At 37.8% G+C, this 25,898-nt stretch overlaps 1 protein-coding gene across 1 annotated transcript; it reads right to left on the bottom strand.

The window, feature by feature from the left end:
- Positions 1-1,260: 1,260 nt before the first annotated feature.
- On the bottom strand, positions 1,261-13,165 carry LOC129530498 (histone-lysine N-methyltransferase 2C-like). Its single transcript, XM_063702795.1, has 5 exons — positions 13,124-13,165; positions 12,795-12,911; positions 6,954-7,055; positions 6,657-6,761; positions 1,261-1,389 (listed from the first exon to the last, which is right to left on the bottom strand). The coding sequence occupies exons 1-5, from the start codon at positions 13,163-13,165 to the stop codon at positions 1,261-1,263; spliced, it is 495 nt and encodes a 164-aa protein (XP_063558865.1).
- Positions 13,166-25,898: the final 12,733 nt, after the last annotated feature.

Genomic DNA, 25,898 nt, shown 5'->3' on the forward strand with positions numbered 1-25,898 from the left:
CTGAAGAGTACAACAATATACCAATGAAAGCAAGGAAACATTCTTGATTTTGAAATTCCACATAATTATGTAGGGAGGGCAGAAGGTGCTATCTAATACCTAGATATCTAGTATCTAGAGCTTTAAGAGAAAGTGGTTTAAGGAGAACAGAAAGTGTTAGATATTTTTTATAATCTATTAAAAGATTCAGAAACCCTTCATAAGAAACGGCATAGATGAAGGCAATAATTCTCCATCTAATTTCAAGGGATTCCTAAACCCTCAAAAAGGCCTAAATTAAAAATCTTTAGTGTTGGGTGGACACAGTGGCTCACGCCTATAATCATAAAACTTTGGGAGGCTGAGGTGGGCAGATCACAAGGTCAAAAGATGGAGACCATCCTGGCCAACATGGTGAAACCGTCTCTACTAAAAATACAAAAATTAGCTGGGCGTGGTGGCATGCACCTGTAGTCCCAGCTACTCCGGAGGCTGAGGCAGGAGAATCGCTTGAACCCAGGAGGCGGAGGTGGAGTTTGCAGTGAGCCAAGATAGCGCCCCTGCACTCCAGCCTGGCGACAGAGCAAGACTCTGTCTCTAAATTTAAAAACAAAACAAAACAAAACTTTAGTCTGGAGTTGAGAATTCAAAACAGGAAATCAATTCTGTAAGTTTCTAGGTGACTAAAAATCTACAAGGCAAAAAGTTCTGTACCTAAAACTTGTGATTAAGGAAAAGCTATTTTCCATTTTTTTTTGCTACATTTCAAAGAGAAAAGCTTTAAAAAGATGAAAAAATAGCACAATACCTATCACGTTGTCTACATTGCAGAATAAGATCTTCTTCTCTATAGTTTCAATAGCAGACTGGACAGGAAGATAAGCTTGCACAAGGAGCGCACTGTGTGTAATTGTTCTGCCATTCACATCTTAGACCTGCAGATGTTGCTCCACAGTGTCTGCACCAAATACACCTGAAATCCAAATCCCCCCGAAAAGTCTCAATTTTATTTTCTTAGTTATTCAGTTACTGTAATTCAGGAAGCTACATACGAACATAATGGGGCTAATGATTTAATGTGTATGTGAAAATTTTTCTGATTAGTGCTATCTATCATAGAATATGTGTATTATTCAATTAAATAGGTATGGCTAATTTTTAAAAACTAAAGTGGTATGAAAAAGCTCTGAACTTGAAAGACTAACAAGGCAAACAAACCCTAGAGAACCATTTGCACTTCCAGCCTCCTTTGGGAACTGTCTGCAATGGAGGGTCTAGGCACTAGGTGTGATAACTTATGTCACAATCATCACACAGCAAGAGTCTTCCTGGGTCAGTTGCCTTCCCACAGGCCTCACACACAGTGCACTCAAGACACCTCCAACCTTTGCTAAGAACCACTTTAGTGATCTGTAAAAGAAACAACCAATCCATGTGATTTATGCATTAACCTAACATAATCAAATATACTATATAAATTAATATGGTGCTTATGTACCTAGAAGCAGAAAGGGGCAATCAACTAACATTTATTGAGCACCTACGGAGGCCCAATACTGGGTTGGGCATGTTCATACACGCTTTTAGGAGCCTACTGAGCAGAATAATAGAAAATGGCACATATTTTAATGCCTTTTTAAAGTCCACATAATTACCTTATGCTGTACATTTAATGTCCACTATATTTATAGATATAGTGACCAGATTTTGAAGAAATCAAGTAAGCTTCACTATTATTGATACATAATTTGAAAATACATCAACAAAATCTCCATCTAGATTTCCATGCTTAGAATCAATAGAAAAAATACCAAAAAAAAAATAATGTAAAGCATGAGTTCTTAGGGACATTTTATGATCTTAGAGGATTTCTATTTAGACTATGAAGCTAGGAATTCTGAAGTTCACATTCACTCCTCTGTTTATTCTCCCCTCTCTCAAGGGTATAAGTTAGCAGAATATTTGGGAATCTCCAGATCCCTAACAAACTCCTGAAGGAAACCACACCATGTAATATTAAGATTGTGGAACTTCTTTAACATCTCAAAAGACTAGGTTCATCAGACAGAACCAATCAAGTGCCCACATTATAATGAAACAGCAAGTAATGAGGGTACAGAATAAAAATTCAGATCATGAGGTACATGAAAGCCTAAAAGCTACCAGAGAAGAAAATAAAAGAGTTAAATTCAAAGGAACACCCATCAGAATGGCACAAAACTTCCCAACTCCAGATGCTAGAAGAGTATAAGTTTCCAATTCTACAGGAAAATACTTTTCAAAGTACAATTCTCAACCTAGCTACACAAGCAACTATGTGTGAAGACAGAATACGTTGTAGACACAGGAAGACTCAAAATTCAGCTCCTTCATTCTCCTTCTAATAAAGTTACTTAGAGATATGCGGAACAGAATGAGGATGTATTACAAAGAAAAGGAAGACTTGGGATCTATAAATCAACAGATCCAACAAAGAACATCAGGCCAGGGAAGTTTAAGGATGAGAACAACACACTCAGAAGCCACTGGCACATATCAGAGCAGGAGAAGGGAATGTCTAGAAGGAGGGTAGGACTTCTCCCAGAAAAAAACAGTACTTTAAAAAATAATCTTATATGATAGTTCTATAGTAGGCAAAAACAAAGAACGAATGGAGAGTCACTATTACTTTCTTGTTATTAAAAACTCCATGAAAGACAAAAGAAACTCATAGTATACTGTTTAGATCTGCAGTGAACATTTACTGAGTCATAACCAACACCTTATTAATTGAACTAAACATAGTAATAGAACTATATTGGGAGAAGGAAGGAGGTGTATTTTAAGACCTAAATCAGAATTTATTTATTCATAGCAGAAAGTCAACAAAATCTAGCATTGATAAAGCAGTAAACCAGTTGATTATTTAGAGCTGTAACATTAACCACAAGAAAAAAGACCTGAAAAGATTAAAAGTGATTGCCTCAGATGTGGAGGTAGAGTAAGACAAGAGTTGGTTGTTCATTACAAGGCCTTTTTTTTTTTTTTGAGATGGAGTCTTGCTCTGTTGCCTGGGCTGGAGTGCAGTGGTGTGATCTCAGCTCACTGCAACCTCCAGCTCCCATGTTCAAATAATTCTCCTGGCTCAGCCTCCTGAGTAGCTAGGACTAGAGGAATGAGCCACCACACTCGGCTAATTTTTGTATTTTTAGTAGAGATGGGGTTTTACTGTGTTGGCCAGGCTGGCTTGAACTCCTGCCCTCAAGTGATCCACCCACCTCGGCCTCCCAAAGTGCTGGGATGACAGGTGTGAGGCACCACACCTGGCCCATTACAAGGCTTTTAATGTCATTTGATTTTTAAACATGTATATTTATTATTTTGATTAGCTTATTGATTTTTAAGAATTTGTCTTAGATTACCAAGTTAGTATATTATTTGCCCAAATGAAGGAAATGGCCTGGGGTAAGATCAGGGTGGCTTAGAGCAGTAGCCAGCAAACATTTCCAATAAAGGGCCAGAGAGTAAACACAAAGTTTTGAGGACCATATGATCTGTTGCAACTTTATAAAAACTCTGCCAGTGTAATGCAAAAACCGCTACAAATATATGTAAACAAAAGAACATGGCCATATTTCAATAAAAGTTTATTTGCAAACACAGGAAATGGGCCAGATTTACTCTGTGGGCCAGTCTGCCTGACCCTGGCTTAAACAATGACCTGAAGACAAAGTGGCAGACAGATCTGAGGTGTTTAGTGGCAGAATTTTTAAAATATTTATCTTCATTCCTATTAAGTTTTCTTCACAGATACCTGTGGTCCCTTTTACAACCAAACTCTCAAGTTTCTCCGCTTATATTCACTCTTCAAAACACTACAGTCTGGTCTCTACACCCACATCCACTCATAACTGCTTAAGCCAGGCTTGTCAAGACCTTCTTATTCTCAAATCTAATGGAAACATTAGTGTTTGTGTTTCTTGACTTCTAGTACTTCAACACTTCAACAATTTCTCCCTCTTTGAAATTTCCTTTTAACTTAGGTACTGGGGTTGTACTATCATTTTTTTCTTCTGTTGAACCAGTTTAGCCTTAGTTTTAAAAGTTTTTTCAAATAAGATGTCATCCAGGATTCCATCCATGGTACCATGTCCAAAGTTGTTACAGATATGTTTTATAATCTAATACGGATACATGCTTCAACGATAATGGAGTAGATGGGACCAGCCTGTTCTCCCATAAGATAGTAGAAAATTGGACAAAGTGTATGAAACAACTGTTTTCAGATATTGGACAACACATAGTAAAGGAGACACTGGTCTCTGAGAGGAAGGAAACACTCAGGGAGTCCTATGATATTCTGCCTAGAAACATTTTCCAGAACGCTGCCCAGGGAGGGAGAACCTCAGCAGAGTACAATCAATGGCCTCGCTGAGGTTAGGGAAGGTGAGGCAGTGGAATTTGCAGGACACAGTACTCAAAATGAAGAAGCAATAAGGACTCAGAGCTCCAGAAATCTACAAAGGATCCCCTGAAGTCTTTGGTGGAACACCAAGCCGTACTTCTAGAAGCCCAAAGACCCACCACCAGGGGAAAGTACATCTACTGGGAATTTGTAAGCTGCACAATTACCAGAGCTTGCAAAAGGCTCAAAGACAAGTGAAGCACAACCAGTCAGAGTACAAAGACACTGGTGAACAGGGGGTAGAATTCAGTAGTGATCCCAGAAAGGCCAAGTCTTAAGTATAGGGTTAAACTAATGCTAGGACTGCAGCTACCAAAATGTGGACTAGGGAACCCCAGTGGGTCTGTAAAGTTAAAACAAGTTTAAATAATACTAAGATTTAATTTGCCTTTTTTCACTTTAATTTATTCACGATTATACAGTGGTGTTTATAGAAGCTACATGTTGTATCATAATATTACACTGACATTGTACAGGTTGTGCTTCTGTAGTCTTGTGTTACAAAATGTTCCTAGTTTTAATTTCTAAAATGCTGATTAGTCCATACTTAAAATCCTCATGAACAAAAACTATGGCATCCCCAGTAATTTTAAAGAGTGTTAAGGTTCTAAAACCATAAAGTTTGAAAATATCCACCTTACAGTGAAGGCTTTCTAGACTTGCCCCAGCAAGCTTAAAAAGAAGCTTCAAAGGTATCAAGCTTATCCACAAACAATTGCCTCCTGCAATAAAAATGCAAGCTGAGCCAATTCACATATCCCTAGTATATTTCTAGATACTGCTGTATTTCTCAATGAGACTGCAGTATTCTATACTGTCCAAAACAGTGTCGTGTAAAAGGAACCACACATAATTTTTAAAAACAGGAATAACTAGGTGTCTGATAGTGCACTAATTGTCCAATCTTAACTTATGTAAGTCGTACTCATCTGTAAAATGGGAATTCGGTAATTGTTGGATGGGTTAAAAGAAATATATTACTATCTTGAAAGGGATCTTATTCAATTTCCTTAGGTCCAAAACATTAAGTATTCTAAAAAACAAAATATAATGATAGCAGCTAATTTATACAGAATATAAAGCACAAAGAAGAAAAGAAACATGTTTTATGCATATATAACTCCATCTTTAATTGGCTTTATATACTCTGTGTTTTTCAGTCACATACCATGAGCAACTAATTTTAAAAATCTACATAAATTAACCGTACTAGTCTTCTATTTTGGATAGTATTAATTACAATCTTTCATTTTGATTCCTAAATTCACAAAAACCTGTATTACCCTATAAAATAAATACTAGTGTAGTTATCAACAAAGAATTCTGAAGGAGATAATGTTGATTGGCTTACTATACTGACATTTTACTGACAATCATATAACACAGTGATGTCTGAAGGGCAGGGAGAATGGTATAAAAATCACTCATGATTCACAACCTATTATTGAAACTGAGGTTAGTATTTATATTACGAGGTATGGCAATACTAGAAAAGATTTCCTTGTGGAGTATACAGTTTAAGACCTCTGCTGTACAGCTATACCTCCATGCTTGCTTCCAGTGGCCATGACACTTTATTCAAATATGTAAGTTTTATTAAGACTGAGTTCTTAAAAAGATAAAACCAAGAACCTTAGATACAACTAGTGAAGTATTGAGACCTGTCCATATTTAAAACCAAGCACACGATACCACTTAAAAGGTTCCCCAGAAAGCCTCTATCCTGAAATGCTTGAAAGTGAGCAGTGCTGACTCTCGATTATTACCAATTGCATTAAATATGACACTTGTTTTGTTTCTTTTGGCTGTAAGGAGAAAATGTCATTTTGTGTATGAGTGAGCACAGAGGAGAGAGAATGTGGGAAAGAACAGAATGGGCTAATAATTTTTTACTAAATACTCCAGTTCTCAGCTTTATAAATCAACAGACAAAATGAATCAGCTAAACCTAAAATCTTTGTGAATAGTATAAATTGTCTTTTAAATTAAATGCATATATTTTTATGTTTTACTTTTTCAAGACAAAAGCAGGATATTAGTACAATATAAGATTTATAGAGAAGCAAATTTCTTGAGATAGGAAACCCTTAAAAGCAGTATTTAAAGTACTTAAATACTGTCACATATGTTTAATAATCATAATACTTAATTGTGAGAACTGGGAGCTCATGTTACTACTAAAACCAAATAAAAATTCAATACATATTTGTTAACTCAATTTAAGGATGTTTACCTTAATACTGACACAGTATGGATGGTAACACTGACCACACTGAGAACAGGCAAGTAATCTTCCTTCTGCTCCTTGGCCAAAACTGCCACAAACTACACACATATCCTGAAGTTAAGAAAACAGAACATATTTTAAATGGAGACTAAGCTACAAACCTACAAATTTTACTTTAAAAATACCTTCTTAACTAATACAGCTCTATAGCTAAATATTGGATCACTTCTGTGTATATGAGATAAAGCAGAAATGTACAAGGAGGAATTCAATGAGGAAGACAGTAAATTGTCAAGTTCAAACCTGATTCAAAGTGAATTTGTCACTGCTGGAAAACAACACAACCGTAGTGTGCATAGAGTTTTCTTCATCATCCTTATTTGATGAAATATCTGCAGTAGACACCTATAAAAAGCAAAATACACAAAATACAAAGTTATATTTTTCACTTGTTTTACACTTAACTGGAAAGCTTCAGAAAATTCATAATCAAAACATATATTTTTGCTAAGGTCTAGAATAACAATTCCAAATATTAATGCTAAGATACTACAGTAAAATGGAGTCATGACATTTTATTATTCAACTCATTCTCTCTTTAGAGGTAGAATTCCTTTAGACCAAGAAGTAATGAGAAAATATAATAAACCTGTCTTAGTAGGACTTGATTATGCAGAATTCTAATCAAGAAACTATAAATGATAATATTATAAGTATGTACACACACAAATCTATCACTATTTTAATGACACACACTTGGGATCTGCAATGTAGTCTGAACTGAGATGTCCTGCAAACATAAAATACAGCACGTAATTACATATTACATGTTGAAATGGTAATATTTTAGATATATTGGTCAAAATGGAAGGCATTAAAATTAATTTCGCCTGTTCACTATAACCTTTATTTTGTTTCGAGATGAGTTTCACTCTTGTTGCCCAGGCTGGAGTGTAATGGCGCGATCTCGGCTCGTTGCAACCTCTGCCTCCTGGTTCAAGCTGTTCTCCCTGCCTCAGCCTCCCAAGTAGCTGGGATTACAGTTGTCCACCACCATGCCCAGCTAATTTCTGTATTTTTAGTAGAGACGGGGTTTCACCATATTGGTCAGGCTGGTCTCTTAACTCCTGACCTCAAATGATCCACTGCACCCAGCTCACTGTAACTTTTCAATGTGGCTACTAGGAAGTTTTAAATTGCACATGTGGTTCTCATTATATTTCTATTAGCACCGCTTTAGAATATTATTTTTAATAACATCCAAATTTCAGTATCAGCTAAATGATTATCAACCAATATTGTTCAGTCTGGACTTAGTTCTATTTGACTAAATCAACTAAGTACCCACTGGTTTGTTAATAATTTCTAGAGTGATTATGAAACAAAATAAAGCTCTGAACTAGAAGTTGTAGAAAGAAGACAAGAAGGGCACTGCCAAAATCATAAAATACAATCCTGTTTCTTTAAAAAGCTTATAACCTAAGCCTGGAAAGACAGAGTTGAAACACAACAGGTTATGTTCAAGGTCAAAACATAAAACAACTGAATTACTTTTCTTGAGGAACAACTGAAAGAAGATTAACCAGCTGGGTGTGGTGGCTCATGCCTATAATCTTAGCACTGTGGGAGGCTAAAGTGGGTGGATTGCTTGAGCTCAGGAGTTGGAGACCAGCCTGGGCAACATGGTGAAATACTGTCTCTACCAAAAATACAAAAAACAGCCGAGCGCCGGGCGCGGTGGCTCACACCTGTAATCCCAGCACTTTGGGAGGCCGAGGCGGGCGGATCACAAGGTCAGGAGATCGAGACCATCCTGGCTAACACGGTGAAACCCCGTGTCTACTAAAAATACAAAAAATTAGCCGGGCGTGGTAGTGGGCGCCTGTAGTCCCAGCTACTCGGGAGGCTAAGGCAGGAGAATGGCGTAAACCCGGGAGGTGGAGCTTGCAGTGAGCCGACATCGCGCCACTGCACTCCAGCCTGGGCGACAAAGCAAGACTCCGTCTCGAAAAAAAAAAAAAAAAAGACAGCCGAGCGTGGTGGCACATGCCTGTAGTCTCAGCTACTCAGGAGGCTGAGGCAGGAGAATCACTTGAACCCAGGAGGCAGAGGTTACAGTGAGCCAAGATTATGCCACTGCACTCCAGCCTGGATGACAGAGTGAGACCGTGTCTCCAAAAAAAAAAAAAAAAAAAAAAGAGGAAGGAAGGAAGGTTGGTTGGTTAACTAAATAGAAGGACTACATCTCAGTATTTTTCAATACAAATACATTTAAAAGCAGTTTTTTTTTTGTTTGTTTGTTTTTGAGATGGAGTCTTGCTATGTCACCCAGGCTGGAGTGCAGTGGCACAATCTCAGCTCACTGCAAGCTCTGTCTCCCAGGTTCACGGCATTCTCCTGCCTCAGCCTCCCGAGTAGCTGGGACTACAGGTGCCTGCCACCATGCCCGGCTAATTTTTTGTATTTTTAGTAGAGACGGGGTCTCACTGTGTTAGCCAGGATGGTCTCGATCTCCAGACCTCATGATCCACCCACCTCAGCCTCCCAAAGTGCTGGGATTACAGGCATGAGCCACCGTGTCCAGCCTAAAAGCAGTTTTAATGGATAGTACTAATGCTTTATAAGAGCAATTTATAGTCATATGAACCCTAATGACTACAAGTGTTAATAATGCCAATATTCATCATTAGGGAGTAAGTAAAGCCATGACAAATCCAAACATTAGAAAATTATGCAACATTTTAAAAGTAGGGAGGTAGAAACTTGTATAGACTGCCATGAAAGAAATTACAAAAGACGTTGTTGAGTGAAAAAATAAATTGCAGAACAGTATTTGAGGTATAGCACTATAATATAAAAACCTGCAAAGTCATTACATGTAGTCTATGGGCACATATAATAGGTTGAATCATAAGAAATTGCTGCTTTTCATCAGTTCAGAAATAATATTGGCAATTTCATATGGATCAACCTAATATATAAATATACCAAACTGGTAACAGGGAAATAAGGAGGACTGAGGAGTTAGTAATGGTAAATTCTGATCTACCTATAGCGCTTTAATTTTTTTAATAGAGAAAATGTATTGATGTGTTATATGCATAGCATTAACAAAATTAGCTTTCTAAGATTTTAGAGAATCATCCAAGATGATTCACAGAAGTAGAATCATCATCATCAGTAAGAAATTAAGTGACTACTAAAAGTAATCATTAATTCAGTCATAGGACTAATGATGCATTGACAAGACTATTGAGATATATAATTAGGGAAATGGCTAAAATAGAGATAAAGTATCTATTTCTACCTCCCAACTACTAACAGAAAATTCAACACATTATACACACTGAGCAGCTCAAAGAAATTGTAAAGATCCATTATTATTTTTAAAAGGAAATTTAACCAGTGGATGCTTTCACTGAAAATGATAAACAATATATTCCCAGTATAAACCAGAAACAAAGTCTGCAGTAGAAAACTGCAATGTCCCTAGATTCAAGTGGGGGTGGGGAGTCATATTTAAATAATAAGCGCAGAAAAACCAAAATATTTTAAAATAATTGTCCACGCAAGAAAGAAAACAGTATCATCTAGCTTGAAGACCCACTGTTTTTATTTTATAATTTATTTCATGACCTTTAGACTGCTAGAAAAATAAAACCTAACTTGAGGGCAAAGGTAATCTTTGAGAAAATATGTGCTATTGTTGCCTGCATAGATAATAGTGTGATTTATCCAGAAGGTGATAGAAATTTCATTTTCCTAGACCACAGATATAAGCCAAGGAGAATAGAAAGCTCTGACCTAAACTTCACAAGTGTCCCTTCCAAGCAGGGACATGTAAGAGTAAACAAAAAAAGAAGATCAAATTAAACTCAAAGTGAGAAGATAGGAAAAAATAAAGATGAGAATATAAATCAATAAAACAGAAAGAGGAAAGAAAACAGAGAAAAGTCCATGAAAACAAAGGCTGACTCAAGAAGATCAATAAGATTGATAAATCTCTAGCCAGACTGATCAGGAAAAAAATAAGACAAGATACAAATTATTAGTATCAAGAATGAGGAAGGTGAAATCACTACAGATTCTACAGGTATTAAAATAATAAGAAACATTATGATCAACTCCATTCCTTTAATTTGTCAAGATAGACAAAATGAACAAATTTCTTGAAAGGTGCAAATTTATGCAAGGAGAGACAGATAACCTAAATAGGTACCTATTAAAGAAATACAATTTGTTGTTAAAAACTGTCCCACAGGCTGGGCACCGGTGGCTCATCCAGTAATCCCAGCACTTTGGGAGATGGATCACCTGAGGTCAGGAGTTCGAGACCAGCCTGGCCAACATGGCGAAACCCCATCTCTACCCAAAACACAAAAATTAGCTAGGCATGTTGGTGCATGCCAGTAATCCCAGCTACTCAGAAGGCTGAGGCAGGAGAATTGCTTGAACCTGGGAGGTGGAGTCTGTAGTGAGCAGAGATCACGCCACTGCACTCCAGCCTGGGCATGGTGGGTCACGCCTGTAATCCCAACACTTTGGGAGGTCAAGGCAGGTGGATCACCTGAGGTCAGGAGTTTGAGACCAGCCTGGCCAACATGGTGAACCAGGGGGCTGAGGCAGGGGAATCACTTGAACCTGGGAGGCAGTGGTTGCATGAGCTGAGATTGTGCCATTGCACTCCAGCCTGGGCAACAAGAGCGAAACTCCATCTCAAAAGAAAGAAAAAAAAAGAGAAAACACAACAAAAACCCCCCACAAAGAAAATTTCAGGCCAAGATGCTTTCACTAATAAATTCATGTATAATATAAGAAGATACATTTCCACTACTACACAACTTTTCCAGAAAACTGAAGATGAGAATATACTTTCTGATTCATTCTATGAAGCTGGAGTTATGCTGATACCAAAACCAGATGAAGACATTACAAGAATGTAAGACTACAGGCTGGGGCATGGTGACTCACGCCTGTAATCCCAGCATTTTGGGAAGCCAAGGTGGGAAAATTGCTTGAGCTCAGAAGTTCGAGACCAGCCTGGACAACATAGTGAGATGCTGTCTCTATTAAAAATTTTTAAAAAGTAGTTGGGTGTGTTGGCACACAGCTATGGTCCCAGCTGCTTGGGAGACAGAGGTGGGAGGTCAAAGCTGGAGTTAGCTATGATCGCACCACTGCACTCCAGCCAGGAATTAGAAAGAGAACCTGTCTCAGAAAAAAAAAAAAAAAAGAAAAAAGTGCACAGGTCTACAACTGTGGTGCATCCACAGTTTTATTAATACTCAGTAAGAAAAGGGAGTACACTGTTAACAAGTACAACAGCATAGATGAATCTCCAAATAATTGTGCTGAAATAAATCAGTCCAAAAAGCATACAGTTCTGTATGATTCCACTTATATACAACTCTAGAAAATGCAAACTAATCTTGGGGACAAGGACGGATGGCATGGGGAATGCAGAAAATTACAGAGGGACATGAAGAAACGTTGGGAGATGAATATATTCACTATCATGATTGTGGTGTCGTTTTCAAGGGTGTATATGTATATATCAAAGCTTATGGAATTGTACATGTCAAATATAGCTTATATCAACTATACCTCAATAAGCCTGGTTTGAAAATTTTTCTTTTTGAAAAAAGGACGAGAATCTAAGCTTCCTTATTCCTGGTTTAGTAGTAAACTTGAACAATTTCACCTGTCTCCTATACTTAAAATGACATTTCAGAATTTTAAAAACAGGATTTTAATAAATAGCAAAGTTATTACATAAAATATTTGCTAGTAGTTAGCAAATATATTTGTAATACACATATAAATAAAGCCTCATAACGTGATAGTAAGCAAATATAAATCTTAAAATTTTTTAAATTAAAGAGCAACTATATTACATACTGACTTTTTAGAGAGGGTTGGCATAGAAAGATAAGGAGTCAAAGAGGAAGGTAAGAAAAGAGAAAGGATGAGAAAGTAAATATACAAGAAAAAGTAACCAGAGGCTCAAAAAAAAAGCAAAGTAGGACAGTAAAATAAACATTTTGACCTATTTATATGACTCTTAAGTTCAAAATAACTTGCTATGAGATTTTCATCATTAACTGACATTTAGATTAGAGAAAATATACATGAAGCAAGCCTCACCCCAGGCAATACAACAGCTCCGATTCCACTTTTCAGCTTTGACCTGCCTCGGCCACCTCGCCCCGACAGTCCTGCACCTCGAGGTCTCCGCTTTCCTGGAAATCCAGACCCATGGCCCTATGTAATAGATTAGGAAAAGTCAACATTCTGTGACAGCCCAAAATAATTTTTAAATCCAAATGCCACTGAGATAAAACATTTTATTAAATGTTATACAAACACTTCTTTAGATAAGTATTAAGAGACCTGGCTTATTATTTTTATCTTTAAAAGTATACTCCACAACTTAAAAATCTAAATATAAAATGCTTACAACCTTAGAATCATACTTTCGGGCTGTCACTGTGAATGCTATCAGCAAGCCTTTGCATGATTTTTCTCTTTCCCACTCCTACATTCTCGGTGACGACAACAACTATAGCCTTATCCAGATATTTCGAAGTGCAACAAATTGTATTCAATATAGAGTAAGGATAAGGAAGAACTCTCTCATTAACTGGTCTCGCGGTGATTACAGTAATAGCTAACATCTGTTGAGTACTTACTATGTACTAATCTAAGTATTTTTTACTCTCAACAATCCCATATAGTAGGTTTTATTATCCTCATTTGAGATGAGTGTGCTGAGGAATAAAAGGGTTAAGTAATTTGTCCAAGGTCGCTTAGCTAGCAAGTCTGGCTCCAGCGTCCCTGGGTTGGAAGCATATTCTGTACTGCTACATCAGCATGAAAGTTCATTTTTGCTAGTGTGTAACAGTATTCTTCCTGTCACTAAAATTAAGTCAGTTTCCTTCACTATTCAACAGTTCTCTTATGAACTCAACATTTCTACCTCATTCACCATTGTATTTAGAGGAAAATTTATTATTATTGTTATTACTTTTATTTTTGAGACAAGAACTTTCTTCGTTACTCAGGTTGGAGTGCAGTGGTGTGATCACAGCTCACTGCAGCCTAGAACTCTTGGGCTTAAGTGATCCTCCTGCTTCTGCCTCCCAAAGTGCCAGGATTACAGGAGTAAGCCAAAGCGTCCAGCCAGGAAAAATTATTTGAGGATTACAGGAAAGCTGACAAAAGGCTTTGTGAAAGCTTTGCTTTAAATAATCTGAATAATAAATACTTGAAATGGAAATAATTTATCTGACTTCTTACACAAGAAATAAACCTATTGGAAAATGTGTTAAATTCCCTGATAATTTCAGACATTAAGTACCAGAGTATGGTGTTCCCTGCCCCCTCACCCTTGTTTGTACTAATTAATTACTCCTTGAAAAAACCTGGCACCTACCTAAGTAGATGAATTATGTATATTTAAAATTATCCAGATGCTCAGGAAAATACTTAGGTGTTTCCCTCACCATAAGTTAAATAATATGCCATATCTTCAACTGATGTCCCTATCATAGTTTGAAATGAACTTATTCCCTATTTAGCAGAATGGTTTCCAAGTCAAAAATTGATGGTGATACTGTAAGCATAAAATAGAAACACATGAACAAAAGGAATGGGAGGAATGGCTTTTTTCCCTTTGGATGTAATAAATACAGCCAGCTCCCAGCTTCAAACTGCCACTCCTGTCTTCTCTTACCCTGCTCTCCTTGAGATCCCTTTTGAGAAGTGCATCAGCTTCTTTGCACAACAGATGGATGGGGTCAGGTTAGTTTTTTGGGTTTTTTGTTTGTTTGTTTGTTTTTGAGATGGAGTCTCGCTTCTTTGCCCAGGCTGGAGTGCAATGGTGTGATCTTGGCTCACTGCAACCTCCGTCTCCTGGGTTCAAGCTATTCTCCTGCCTCAGCCTCCCTAGCAGCTGAGATTACAGGCACATGCCACCACGCACAGCTAAATCTCTTTGTATTTTTAGTAGAGACGGGGTTTCACCACGTTGGCCAGGTTGGCCTCGAACTCCTGACCTCCAGTGATCTGCCCCCTCAGCCTCTCAAAGTGCTGGGATTACAGGCGTGAGCCACTGCGCCAGGCCGAGTTTGTTTTGTTATTAAATTGGTATAAAAGATTTTTGAAAAATTAAGTCAGCGATTAAAAATCAAGACTACAGTAGTCTCTCAATTTATTTTCTCAAACATGAAATGCTGACCCAGAAAAAAAGTAAGTAAAAATTGGTGGTCTATATTATCAAACTGTCAAATGAGGTATATTTATACCTCAATATCTTGGATGATATCATGGGGAGGTAGGGAGGTTAAAAAAAAATAGTTCTTCCAGTCATGAAAGAAAATAAAGTATAATCTAGAATTCCTTAAAATCCTTGATTAGTCTGAATTAAACAGCCATATTCCAGAATATTAAATATAGAATATGAGGAAAAACTGTCATCTCCAGTCAATGAAGTATTTTAACTTTTGAGTTAATACTTTTTCAAATTAATTTTTTTCTCTTCAAAATGCATCACACTACTTAACTCACTTCAAGGACTGGCAGAGCCATCAACCAATGTCATGGGGGGAAAAGCCTTGTCATTTTAAGGTATTAAACAGACAATGAACTCTGCCACAATTTTGCTATTTCTTCTCCATGAGAACATAATAAATTAATGGAGTTTTTCTTCTGCTTTTTTCTAAGCAACAAAGTTTTATGATATCATGAATGAAAAGGTCCTTAATTACCTTTTGGTCTACATGTCAAGGACTTCTCCTTCATAAAACCAGTAGTAATCACAACAAAAGGAATTAACCATAAAAAGAGGTATTAAAAATGTATACTTGATTTTTAAATGCAAGCATATTATTTCTTTACATTAAAATTTTTAGATTTAAATAGTGTTTCTAGAAGCTCAATCTAGAAAAGAAAGATTTAATTCTTAACACCCAGTAGGGCAAAACAAATCAGACAGAAATGATATATGAATGTAAATGCAATTTTATTTACCACTTTGATGCTCCAAATGGCACTGCCAGGAAGCTGCCTGGGTTTAAAAATTTCCCGACCTTCTGAAATGTCTGGGGACCAGGAAGGTGGGCTCACTGTATTATGGGTACTCCAAGCCTCCTAGAATATGGCAGTTGAGAAAATAGATGTGTAAAACTCAGCAACATAAAAGGTCAAAGCCAGCAACTAAGGAATTTTAGAACAGCAAAAACAAATGCAAACGTATGGAAATTTAGGACAAATTGCTTCAAGGAAGGCAAAATAAGCTAATCACTAACAGTGATTTAAACATTTAAGTATAACTTAAATAACTTAAATGTTTGCTGCTACAGAGACATCACTACAATGAAACTTTAAAAATTAAGGTTTATATGATATCAACATTGACTCATGAACTGCAATTACTGCACCAAAAAGTAAATAAAAGTCAATCACACTTTAAGAATTAACACTAGAAGAAAGTATTGGGGGGTTATTTTTCTTCTAACAACTATCATTCTACTTAAAAGGAGAAATGGATAACCATAAGGAATTCTATATTCTATAGCTATAAACAACCAAAACCAGTAGGCCAAAGAATGCAATGAGAAACATAAGCAATCGATAAATGCATAAACTTTACACTGTAGAGAGCTGGTAACATTCAAATGCAAATACCATTATAACCTTAGCATTTAATCACTCTTTCTTCAGTGACCATTAGTTGTCGGTTTGGTTTCGGTTTTTACTTAGAGAAATGAATACTTTATGGAAATTACATCCAATGGACAAAAGTGAAGAAACGTTAAAGCAAATTGTCCTAAATTTGCAAATTAAAATGCCTAAAGTACCTGATAAATTATATAGAAAGTATTATCTTATTAAAATCTATATAACTAAAACTAAAGCATTTTACTTCCAAACAACCACATTCAGCAATACCCTGAACTAATCTGAAGATGCTAAACAGCATAAAGAAAAATGTTTACTCCACAAAGATAACATTTTAAAGAAAAACAAGACAAATGTCAAACAATAAATGAATATATTTTGAATTAGGTAATTCAATGGTGCATGCATAATTTTACCAATCAAGTAACCAAAACTTAAGACAAGGTACATAGTACTTACCAGGTTTCTGGAATATCATCAAATTAACAAGTACTATCTCATTAATCACATACAAATACCAGGAATTAAAATAACCAGGAATAAGAATGTGACTACTCTTGGGGTAAGAGATAGGTAATGGAATAACAGTGTTTTGGAAAAGCCACACAAGCAATAGACTGGTTTCATTTTTAAGTCACAAACTCAACCCACACACATTGAAGTCCAGCAATCCAACTCATTCTCTCCAGCAAACACTTTATTTTTTTCCCCTCCAGGATTACCCTCAGGTGTTCTTTCTTACCCATCAAATCTCTAACCTAGCTCAGGTAATCACTATGCTGATTTCACTGAGCAGCAACCACTGCAGGTCAATTACCTCACTTTCATAATTTGAAATCAACTTGAATCTGTACCTATGTCTTCTTCCCTACTATTAGTAGGGAAGTGTTGTCAAAAGCCATTTCTCTTTTCTCATTTTACTCATGCTCCTAACATCTGGCATACTGTTCTGCTGGATTTGGCAGCAGCCCACCTGTGGATATTTCACTGACTTCCTCGCTAATCTTTCTTCATCTCCTGTACGTGTTCTTCCTCTATTTGACTTCCAAAGCCCTGAAGTTTCCCAGGGCTTGAGCCTAGATCCTAAATGGTGTTATCTACAATGAGGGCATCTTGGAAGTTGATGCTTCCCACATTCTTATTTCTAGTTTTAATCAAAGATCTCCAAGTTAGCAGGATTTTCAACTTCCTTCTTAGCATTTCCATTTTCTCACATAAAACCCCTCTTAATTTTGCCATGTTTAAAATTTCTCCCTTAACCGGTTTCATCCCAGTCTTCCCCATCCTTATAAATGGCATCCAGTCCCTTGTCACTCTCCTCTGCTCCTTCAGTCCTCTCCCCCAACACTTCGTCAATGCAAATCATCAGCAAATTCAAGACTTTTTATCTTCAAGTTTTGTCTCCGATCCTTCTACTTCTTGTCACTTCCACCACTAGCAGCACAGTCGTGGCCACCACCATCTCTCACCTAACCTGCCACAAGAGTCTACTGCTGGTTATGCTTCTCCCACCCTGCATCTACTCAAGCCTTTCCCCACAGCAGCCAGAGGAACTTTTCAAAAGTACAAATGTGATCAAGCAAGTCACTATTCTATTTCAAATCTTCAATTGCTTCTCAGAGCACTTAAAAGATAAACCTTTCCCCAACTCATCTTGTGGCACTTGTCTCCCTGCTGCTATGCTCCAGCTATTCTGGCTTCCTTGCTGTCCTTCAAACATGCCAAGCTCTTTATCAATCAGAGCCCAACTGACTCAGAACACTTCACTATACCATTCCAGCCCTTCAATAAATGTCTGGCATTTTCTTTCTTTCTTTTTTTTTCGAGATGGAGTCTCGCACTGTCACCCAGGCTAGAGTGCGGTGGTGCGATCTCGGCTCACTGCAACCTCTACCTCCCAGGTTCAAGCAATTCTCCTGCCTCAAGCCTCCTGAGTAGCTGGGATTACAGGCATGCACCACCACGCCCGGCTACTTTTTGTATTTTTAGTAGAGAAAGGTTGTCTCCAAGTTGCTCAGGCTGGTCTCCAACTCCCGACCTCAAGTGATCTGCCCACCTTAGCCTCCCAAAGTGCTGGGATTACAGGTGTGAACCACTGCGCCAGGCCAATATTATTTTTTAAGAAAATACTAATAAAAAGAAACAATTGATAGTAAATAAAATTTAACTATTGACTATAAATATATGTTTCAAGAGATTTGAGTGAAAATACCATTCTATGTTAAAATAAAAAACATGACATTCGATAAATATAGTAATAACATGTTCTCAAAGGTTCAAGGGGCTAAAGCTAATGAGAAAAAGTTAAATATAAACACCTTACAATTTACCTAATTACTTGAAATAGAAACTTATGTTCATTCCTGTATTTCTCCATTTTTCCAATTTCTAATGTCTACTTCTTTCCATTTTGTATTTTCTTGTATTGAGGAAATTTAAAGAGGATATGCCAGGTCTTCAGAAAGCCAAGAAATGAACATAAGCACTCTGGAACCTATCTGAACTTAATTTTTCCAAGATTTTTTTAATGGTTAAAAATTGGCTCAACTGGGGATACTAAGAGGAAACATCAGGGGCAAAGGGGATTTGGGTTAAACAGATCGAACAGGATTCTTACTGAAGGCAGGCCAGGCTGATCAGAAATCATCTGGAGGGTGGTGGGAGATAACAAATTTGATCAGATATCAAAGGTGATCAGTACTGAGAGTGGGGGATTCTTTGCAAGTTTCTTCCTAAACCTGAGAGATGTGGGCCAGACTAGGATGAACACTGAAGGCTGAGGCTGAGAGGAGGCTTAGAGGATCCTGACTAGAGTTTGGGCAAGGGGAGAGGCTTTGTCAATAAAACATGCATTCAGCAATATTACCAAGTACAGATGCATGCACATAAAAATACTGAAAGGAAATATAAGAAAATGTTTAAAAATTTTTAGTGGCTTATTTATTTTATGTAATTTAAATATATGTATATATAAAATTAAGGTGTACTTTGAACACATACTAACACATTCAAAGAATTAAGTATACGTTTGATAATACATAATAGTTACAAAATAAGCAAGGTCTTCATGCAAACGAGTTTAGAATTTCCAGGGTTTATTACTTAGCATTTGATTAGCAGGCCTGTAAATTCTTCTGCTGCCCATTCATTGCCCACTTTATTAAAAATTCCTCAAGTGGATGCATTGGAATGGAAGAAACACTGACTCTTTCCTTCAAAGAAGGAAACAACAAACCTTGTTTGACAACCCTGTCAAACAAGACAAGGACCAAGTGGCCAGTGGTAAGGAAAGTTGGTCAAACTAATGAATGACATTTTAGATTAAAAGTGAATTTTATTTAACCCAATTATTCTTATCCTATGCACACAAATTTGAATTTAAGTTAGCTTGATGCAGATGGTCACCCCATTCCAAAGCATGGGTCCAAATACCCTAAGGTTCCAGGAGGAGCCAGCTTTCTTCAGAAGGTGGCAAGTGCATTGCAAAGTACTGAGGAAAACTTTCTTTAAAGTATCTTTTTTCATCATTCCATATTTTGCTCCTTATAATTGCAACTGCTCTCCTTATACATGTCTCTTTTGAAACTTCTCACTTGTCTAAGATGCTATTGTTCCTGCTCATCTTTTTTTTTTTTTTTTAATAGCATAGTCTCTCTCCCTCGTTGCCATGCTGAAAAGGCTTCTGACTTGCTGTTCTTGCCAGGAAACATTTCTGCAGGGCGTATTGGAGTGGAACTACTTACAGAGTGTCAGGGCAAGTCCTTACATTTGTTTATGCTTAGGACACAACACAGAAGATAATTTTCTAAGTTAAAGATTGTATGATTTTATCTTGACTTCAGAAACTGGTCATACTTTTTTACTTTAGTTTCTAAGAACCTCAGAGCTGAACTTGAAACAACTTTAATAATTCCAATGAGACATTTGTTATTTATCCTTTTTAAAAAAGACTTTTCTAATTTAAATCATTTTATTATTGCTCTAAATTTGCCAGGTTCATTTTAGAATTTTATAAACTGTTTTAAAACTAATTTACATTAAGTTGGAATAAAGTTAACCAAATTAATACAAACATATTTTATTGCACTTCTCTTTATTGTGCTTCACAGATAGGAACATTTTTTCTTTTATTTACAAATGAGATGTTTGTGACAACCCTGGTGAAGCAAGTCTATTGGTGTCATTTAACAAACAGCCTGTGCTCACTTTGTGTCTTGGTTTCACACTTTGGTAATCTTCACAATTTTTAAAATATTTCCTTATTATTATATTCATTACAGTGATCTGTGATCAGTGATCATTAATGTTTTGGGAGGCAGAGTTTGCAGTGAGCAGAGATCATGCCAGTGCACTCCAACCTGGGCAACAGAGTGAGACTCCATCTCAAAAAAAAAAAAGGAGTTTTTTTATGTAGGGTACAAAATGCTATCTGACCTTAAGGTGTGTGCAAATTTTTCTGAATTAATTAAGACTTAAATATCAACAGGAGTGATTGTTTTTGTTACAATCACCAGGTGGGTGATCTGATACTTTCCCCTGAAAAATGCATATACAAAATTTTCACATAATTTAAAAACATCCACAGATACATAGCTATGGATTCAGTTTATGGATCAATAATTCAACTCCTCAGAAGTAAAAGATTACATGAGAAAGTATCTGATATTGAGGTGACAAGGAATAATGTTGAAATGTATCTCATTAAAAAGTGCAGACAGTTGTGGCTAAGACATTGGGTATTACAGAGGTGCATCCATGTGTCCAGTGAGAAGACTTTAAGAATCTGTTTGGGAATAATGAGAACATGAGCATTCCCCTCCCTACCTCTAGCACTCCCCTCCTGCTATTTGGATATGGTGAATTTACCAAACACAGTGATTTAGGTCACTTTTATTATTTCAGAAATTCCAGATACCTTACTACTTATATAAAATAGCCCTTGAAAGGATGCTTACCATTAAATAATGTCTAATACAAAGAAAAGACAAATGTATGTGATCTGTAGTGCATAGTTATAATACAATCTGAATACTACATTTAAATTTTTTACTCCACTTTCCAAGAAATAAAGCATTGATTCTAAATATATTCTCTATTTGTCAAAACAAATAGAAACTATCTAGTTTCATTTATAAAAAAAAATTAATTAATGGTGTCTCTAAGTTAATTTTTTACTTCTTTTCCCCATATCATTTTTATATTATATAAGAGAGCATATTTTTCTACTCTACCCCGGGATTAATAAACAAAAAATAAGGTATGATATTTAACCCAGGGCTACCACATTTTTTTCAGTGTATTTAGTAGGTTCTCCTAAATCTGGAAAAGAAAACTTCAAATATAAACATAACCAAATTAAAATAACACCTTTTTTCTTCTATTTACTTTATTTCTTGAACTCAGTGACGTAATATGTCTTCATCTGCCTCTGAGAATACACTTAAAACTACAGAAGCAAATTAACATTTTCCCAATTCACATGTAGTGCAATATTTAAGATTTCATCTAATTGAACACGTGTTGGATGAAATTTATAATACTAAAAGCACTCTTCTACATACTGCAATGTCTAGATGGAAGACAAGCTAGTCAGGTGGCAGAGTGAACATCATTCTGGTAGGCTTTTTCAAGCTGTCACTTGCAAGATGTTTGGACTGCTGAGAATGTTAGCCATAATTAATTGCAGAGATAGGAGGCTGCAAATGGGTGAGGTAATGTTCAAATGCATGGAATGATGACTAGTCATAGTAAAAGATAATAGATGTGGCCACATTGCTTTGAGAAAATTTAGAGAATATTTTGGGTCACAATGATACATTTCTGCGTTATTTGTGGAATGTTTTCAATGTAATTACATCACACAGGTAGACTTCCAGATCCTGTGTCTAACTTACTTTCCTTGGCTCTGTGGGAGAAAACATATTCTAATGAAGTTCATTTTAAGGCAAATATTTCTTGAAAATACAAAACTGATAGATATATGTATGCAGGTTTCCTTCTTATACATCTTTTATAAACAATGAAGTTGTATTTCTCCTTTAGTGTTTAATGTGTTTCATCAGATAATGCCCTAGAAGTTTTATCAAATTTTTCTGTCCACCATTTGAAGGTGTATGAGAGGGAAAAAATGCAGTCTGCCTGCTTCACTAACAAAAGTAGGACAAAGGCCATCACAACTGAAATATGTGAAACACTTGGTTTTATGAATTTCAAGCATTTTATATCTCTACATTTGGACTCGAGTAAAGACATTTCATAGAAAAACAGAAATATTTTTATTTGTTTATTTTTTAATCTTGATAACCTGCAATAGTTTACAGCCAGAATGGCAGCTTTTATATATGTACACTCATTTAAATACAGTTTCATACCGTAAATAGCCATGGGACAAAATATCTGCCTCTAGGCACAAAAAAAAATCTTTCCCGCTAAATAAACACCTTTAAGTGATACTGCAAAGAATAGATGTGAGGTAATTTTTTACCTAAATGACTCTGGCCTGTATTAAGACATATTCACTGTAACAATTCAAGTTTTAAAATCCTTGTTTTGTAACTCAAAAATATATCTTTTTTACAAAACACATCTTTACATTTATTGCTATTGTACATTTATTTGGTGGGAAACAGGGATGTTTGATGTCTTGCAATGATAAAGCAATCGTATTCAATAGAAAATTGTCTCACATTCTGCATGACTTTTGAACATTCTATAAGACAATTACATAAGTGAAAAACAAATTTGTAGATATTTGAGTAAAACCATTTAATATATGAATAAAAGCAGTTCAGAACATTTTAATGTACACTGCATTTTCTGATAGTAAGATTTTAGGTTAAAATAAGATTATACTTCAAAAAGCATACCATTTTGAAAAAAAAATCATATCACTGCTGCCAATGCCGTTTTCATACTAGTCCAACATATTGCTTATCCATCTGTGTTTGTTTGATTTTACTGTTATTACATTCATGGTAATGCTAAGGTACATACATACACGCACGCACACACACACACACACACACACACCCCTAAGGTGTGCAGGCTTTCATCCAAGCTTACTGGTATTAATTAAAAATCAACCAGAGGTAGGGAAAAATAAAACTTATTCAAAAATACTATTGCAATAGGGAGAATATTCCAAATTCAATCTACAGGTGTCTCAGGATCAAACAGGAAAAGGCTTTCCTTTTCTAGGGAAGGACAAGCAGGGCTGGCAGAAGCCTCCTTGGAGAGAAGGACAGGCAGTGGGGTGAGCAGGTGGCAAAACCAGGATGCTCCAATAAAAATAGTTTCTCTGGGAGTCCTGCTCATTTTTGGAGTGAGCTGTTAGCGGGCTGGTCTGTCCTTTAGTGCTTGTTCAGTCTTAGGTGGTGAGCCAAGGTCCAGGGGCCTGAGGAGAGGAGACAAGACTGTCTGAAGTTTGATAAAATCAAGTCAATGGGTAGTTATGAGTAATTGTGAGCAATCGGTCAGCTTTGGGCTCAGCACACACCCCACCTTATGTTGTTTACCACAAACAAAACTTGTCCCTAAAAATTTTTAGGAATGGCATCAGACATAGCGAAGGTTTGCAAACTGATTTTCAGGGTTGGGCTGGTCTTCATGTGTTTGTTAACCTTGAGGACTAGGTATATCATTTGTTAAGTGTGTTATTGGACTGACAGCTGCTGTCTATGAAAAGTAGATAATCATTGAATATAATAAAAAGAATAATTATTGAAGGTTGGATAAAGAGGTCCGCGATGGGCGAGTACGCGGGTGCCACACGCTCCTCGCCTTCTGCTGCCTGCAACTGGTGGCAGCGCTGGAGCAGCAGATCTTTGACTTCCAGGGCCGCCTACCAGTGAGCTCCCACCCTAGCCCATTTCCTGCGCCTCGTGGCGCTCACCCTGGGCATTGTGGGCACCGCAGTGTGGCTGACGCTCCGGGCTGGCCTGACTGCGTTTATCACCTGCTTCTACCCGAAGGCTGGACCCAATATCCCCAGACTGCGACTTCCCCACAGCGTCCAAATGCCCCTGTACCGATCCAGGGATGGAGAATCGCCGGGCAGCGGGCGACTCCGGTTCTGAACTTCCCCTGGCCATGGGGGGCTGCCGTGCAGTCTTGTCCCTGGCTGCCTGCTGCACTGTCCCTGCAAAGAAGCCCTCAGCAGCGCCCGCAGATCCTCCTGGCGCTGCTCCACTTCCTGTTCGCCAGCTGTGGGAGCAAAGTCTTCCTGAAGGAGGAGGCAGCTTTGACTTCATCAGCGGCTTCCACTCCTAGGGATGCCAGGCGCCCCAGAAGACGTCACGTTGACACCAGCAGCCTCTATGCGCTTCGGGTAGCCCTGCCCTGCCTGCCCTGGCCCTGTGCCCTTGGCGCTGGACAGACCTCGGCAGCCGCGATCTTGGTCAGGACCAGTGGGCACAGCCCTGGGGGCTCGGGACCCACTGCAGCCTGTGAAGGCCCCATGGCTCTGCACACAGAGAGGCGGAGCAGCAGACTTTGGGACTTGGCCCTTCACAACCAGGACTTCAGAGAGGAATGGGGCGGGTAAGGGAGGGGCCACGGAGTCCGCATTTAAAAAAATTTCAGACTTAGTGTGAGCTGGAGCTTTTCTCCCTTCTCCAGCCTCTTCCTTTCACCCTTCACCCAGCATCCCGCCCCTGTCCAGAGAGAAACAGCAGGAGGGCTTGCCCTTTCTATTCACCGCACTCACTCCCCAGCCTGAGGAAAGCCGGGGGAACTAGGGGCAGGAGTTCTGGTTTCTCATCGCAGGTCCATCAGACTCTAGGTGACAGCTAGCAGAGCCCTAGCCCTCTCGGTGCCTCAGTTTCCCCACCTTGCCATTAAAAGAGTCCCTTGGTAGGTGAGCTCTTCTAGCCTTCTCATATAACTCTGAATTCTGTGGGCTGGGGTAGGATTATAAATCCCATTTTGCAGATGTAGAAACTGAGGCCAAGAGAAGTGAAATGGTTTGCTTGAGGCCACACTGCTAGATTTTGGTGGAAGCAGGCCTTGAACGCAGCGGACTTTCTGTAGTTTCAGCCTCTAAAACCCAGTGTCCTCTCTGAGTTCCGTTTTCAGGCCCCTCACTACATTCACACATCACCGCTTGCCAAGACCTCTCCTCAACCACCATCTTATCAAAGGTGACAAGAGTCACCTTTGCTCCAGTTCTCAGCAAGTTCCTCATCTCCATCAGAGACTGCCTCAGCATGGATTTCATTGTCCATATCATTATCAGCATTTTGGTCAAAGCCATTCAACAAGTCTGTTGGAATTTCAAACTTTCCCACATTTTCCTGTCTTCTGAGACCTGCAAATTGTTCAACCTCTGCCAGTTACCCAGCTCCAAAGTAGCTGGGATTACAGGCACACACCACCACACCCGGCTGATTTTTGTATTTTTAGTTTCATCATGTTGGCCAGGCTGGTCTTGAACTCTCGACCTCAGGTGATCCTCCCCCCTTGGCCTCTCAAAGTGCTGGGATTACAGGTGTGAGCCACTGGGCCTGGCTGCTGCTCCTTTTTTTGTAATGGACCTGGGAGATCTTTAGGAATGAGGGAAATGATCATTTCTTT

Source organism: Gorilla gorilla, chromosome 22 (assembly GCF_029281585.2).
Source record: "Gorilla gorilla gorilla isolate KB3781 chromosome 22, NHGRI_mGorGor1-v2.1_pri, whole genome shotgun sequence".
NCBI classification, from domain to species: Eukaryota; Metazoa; Chordata; class Mammalia; order Primates; family Hominidae; genus Gorilla; species Gorilla gorilla.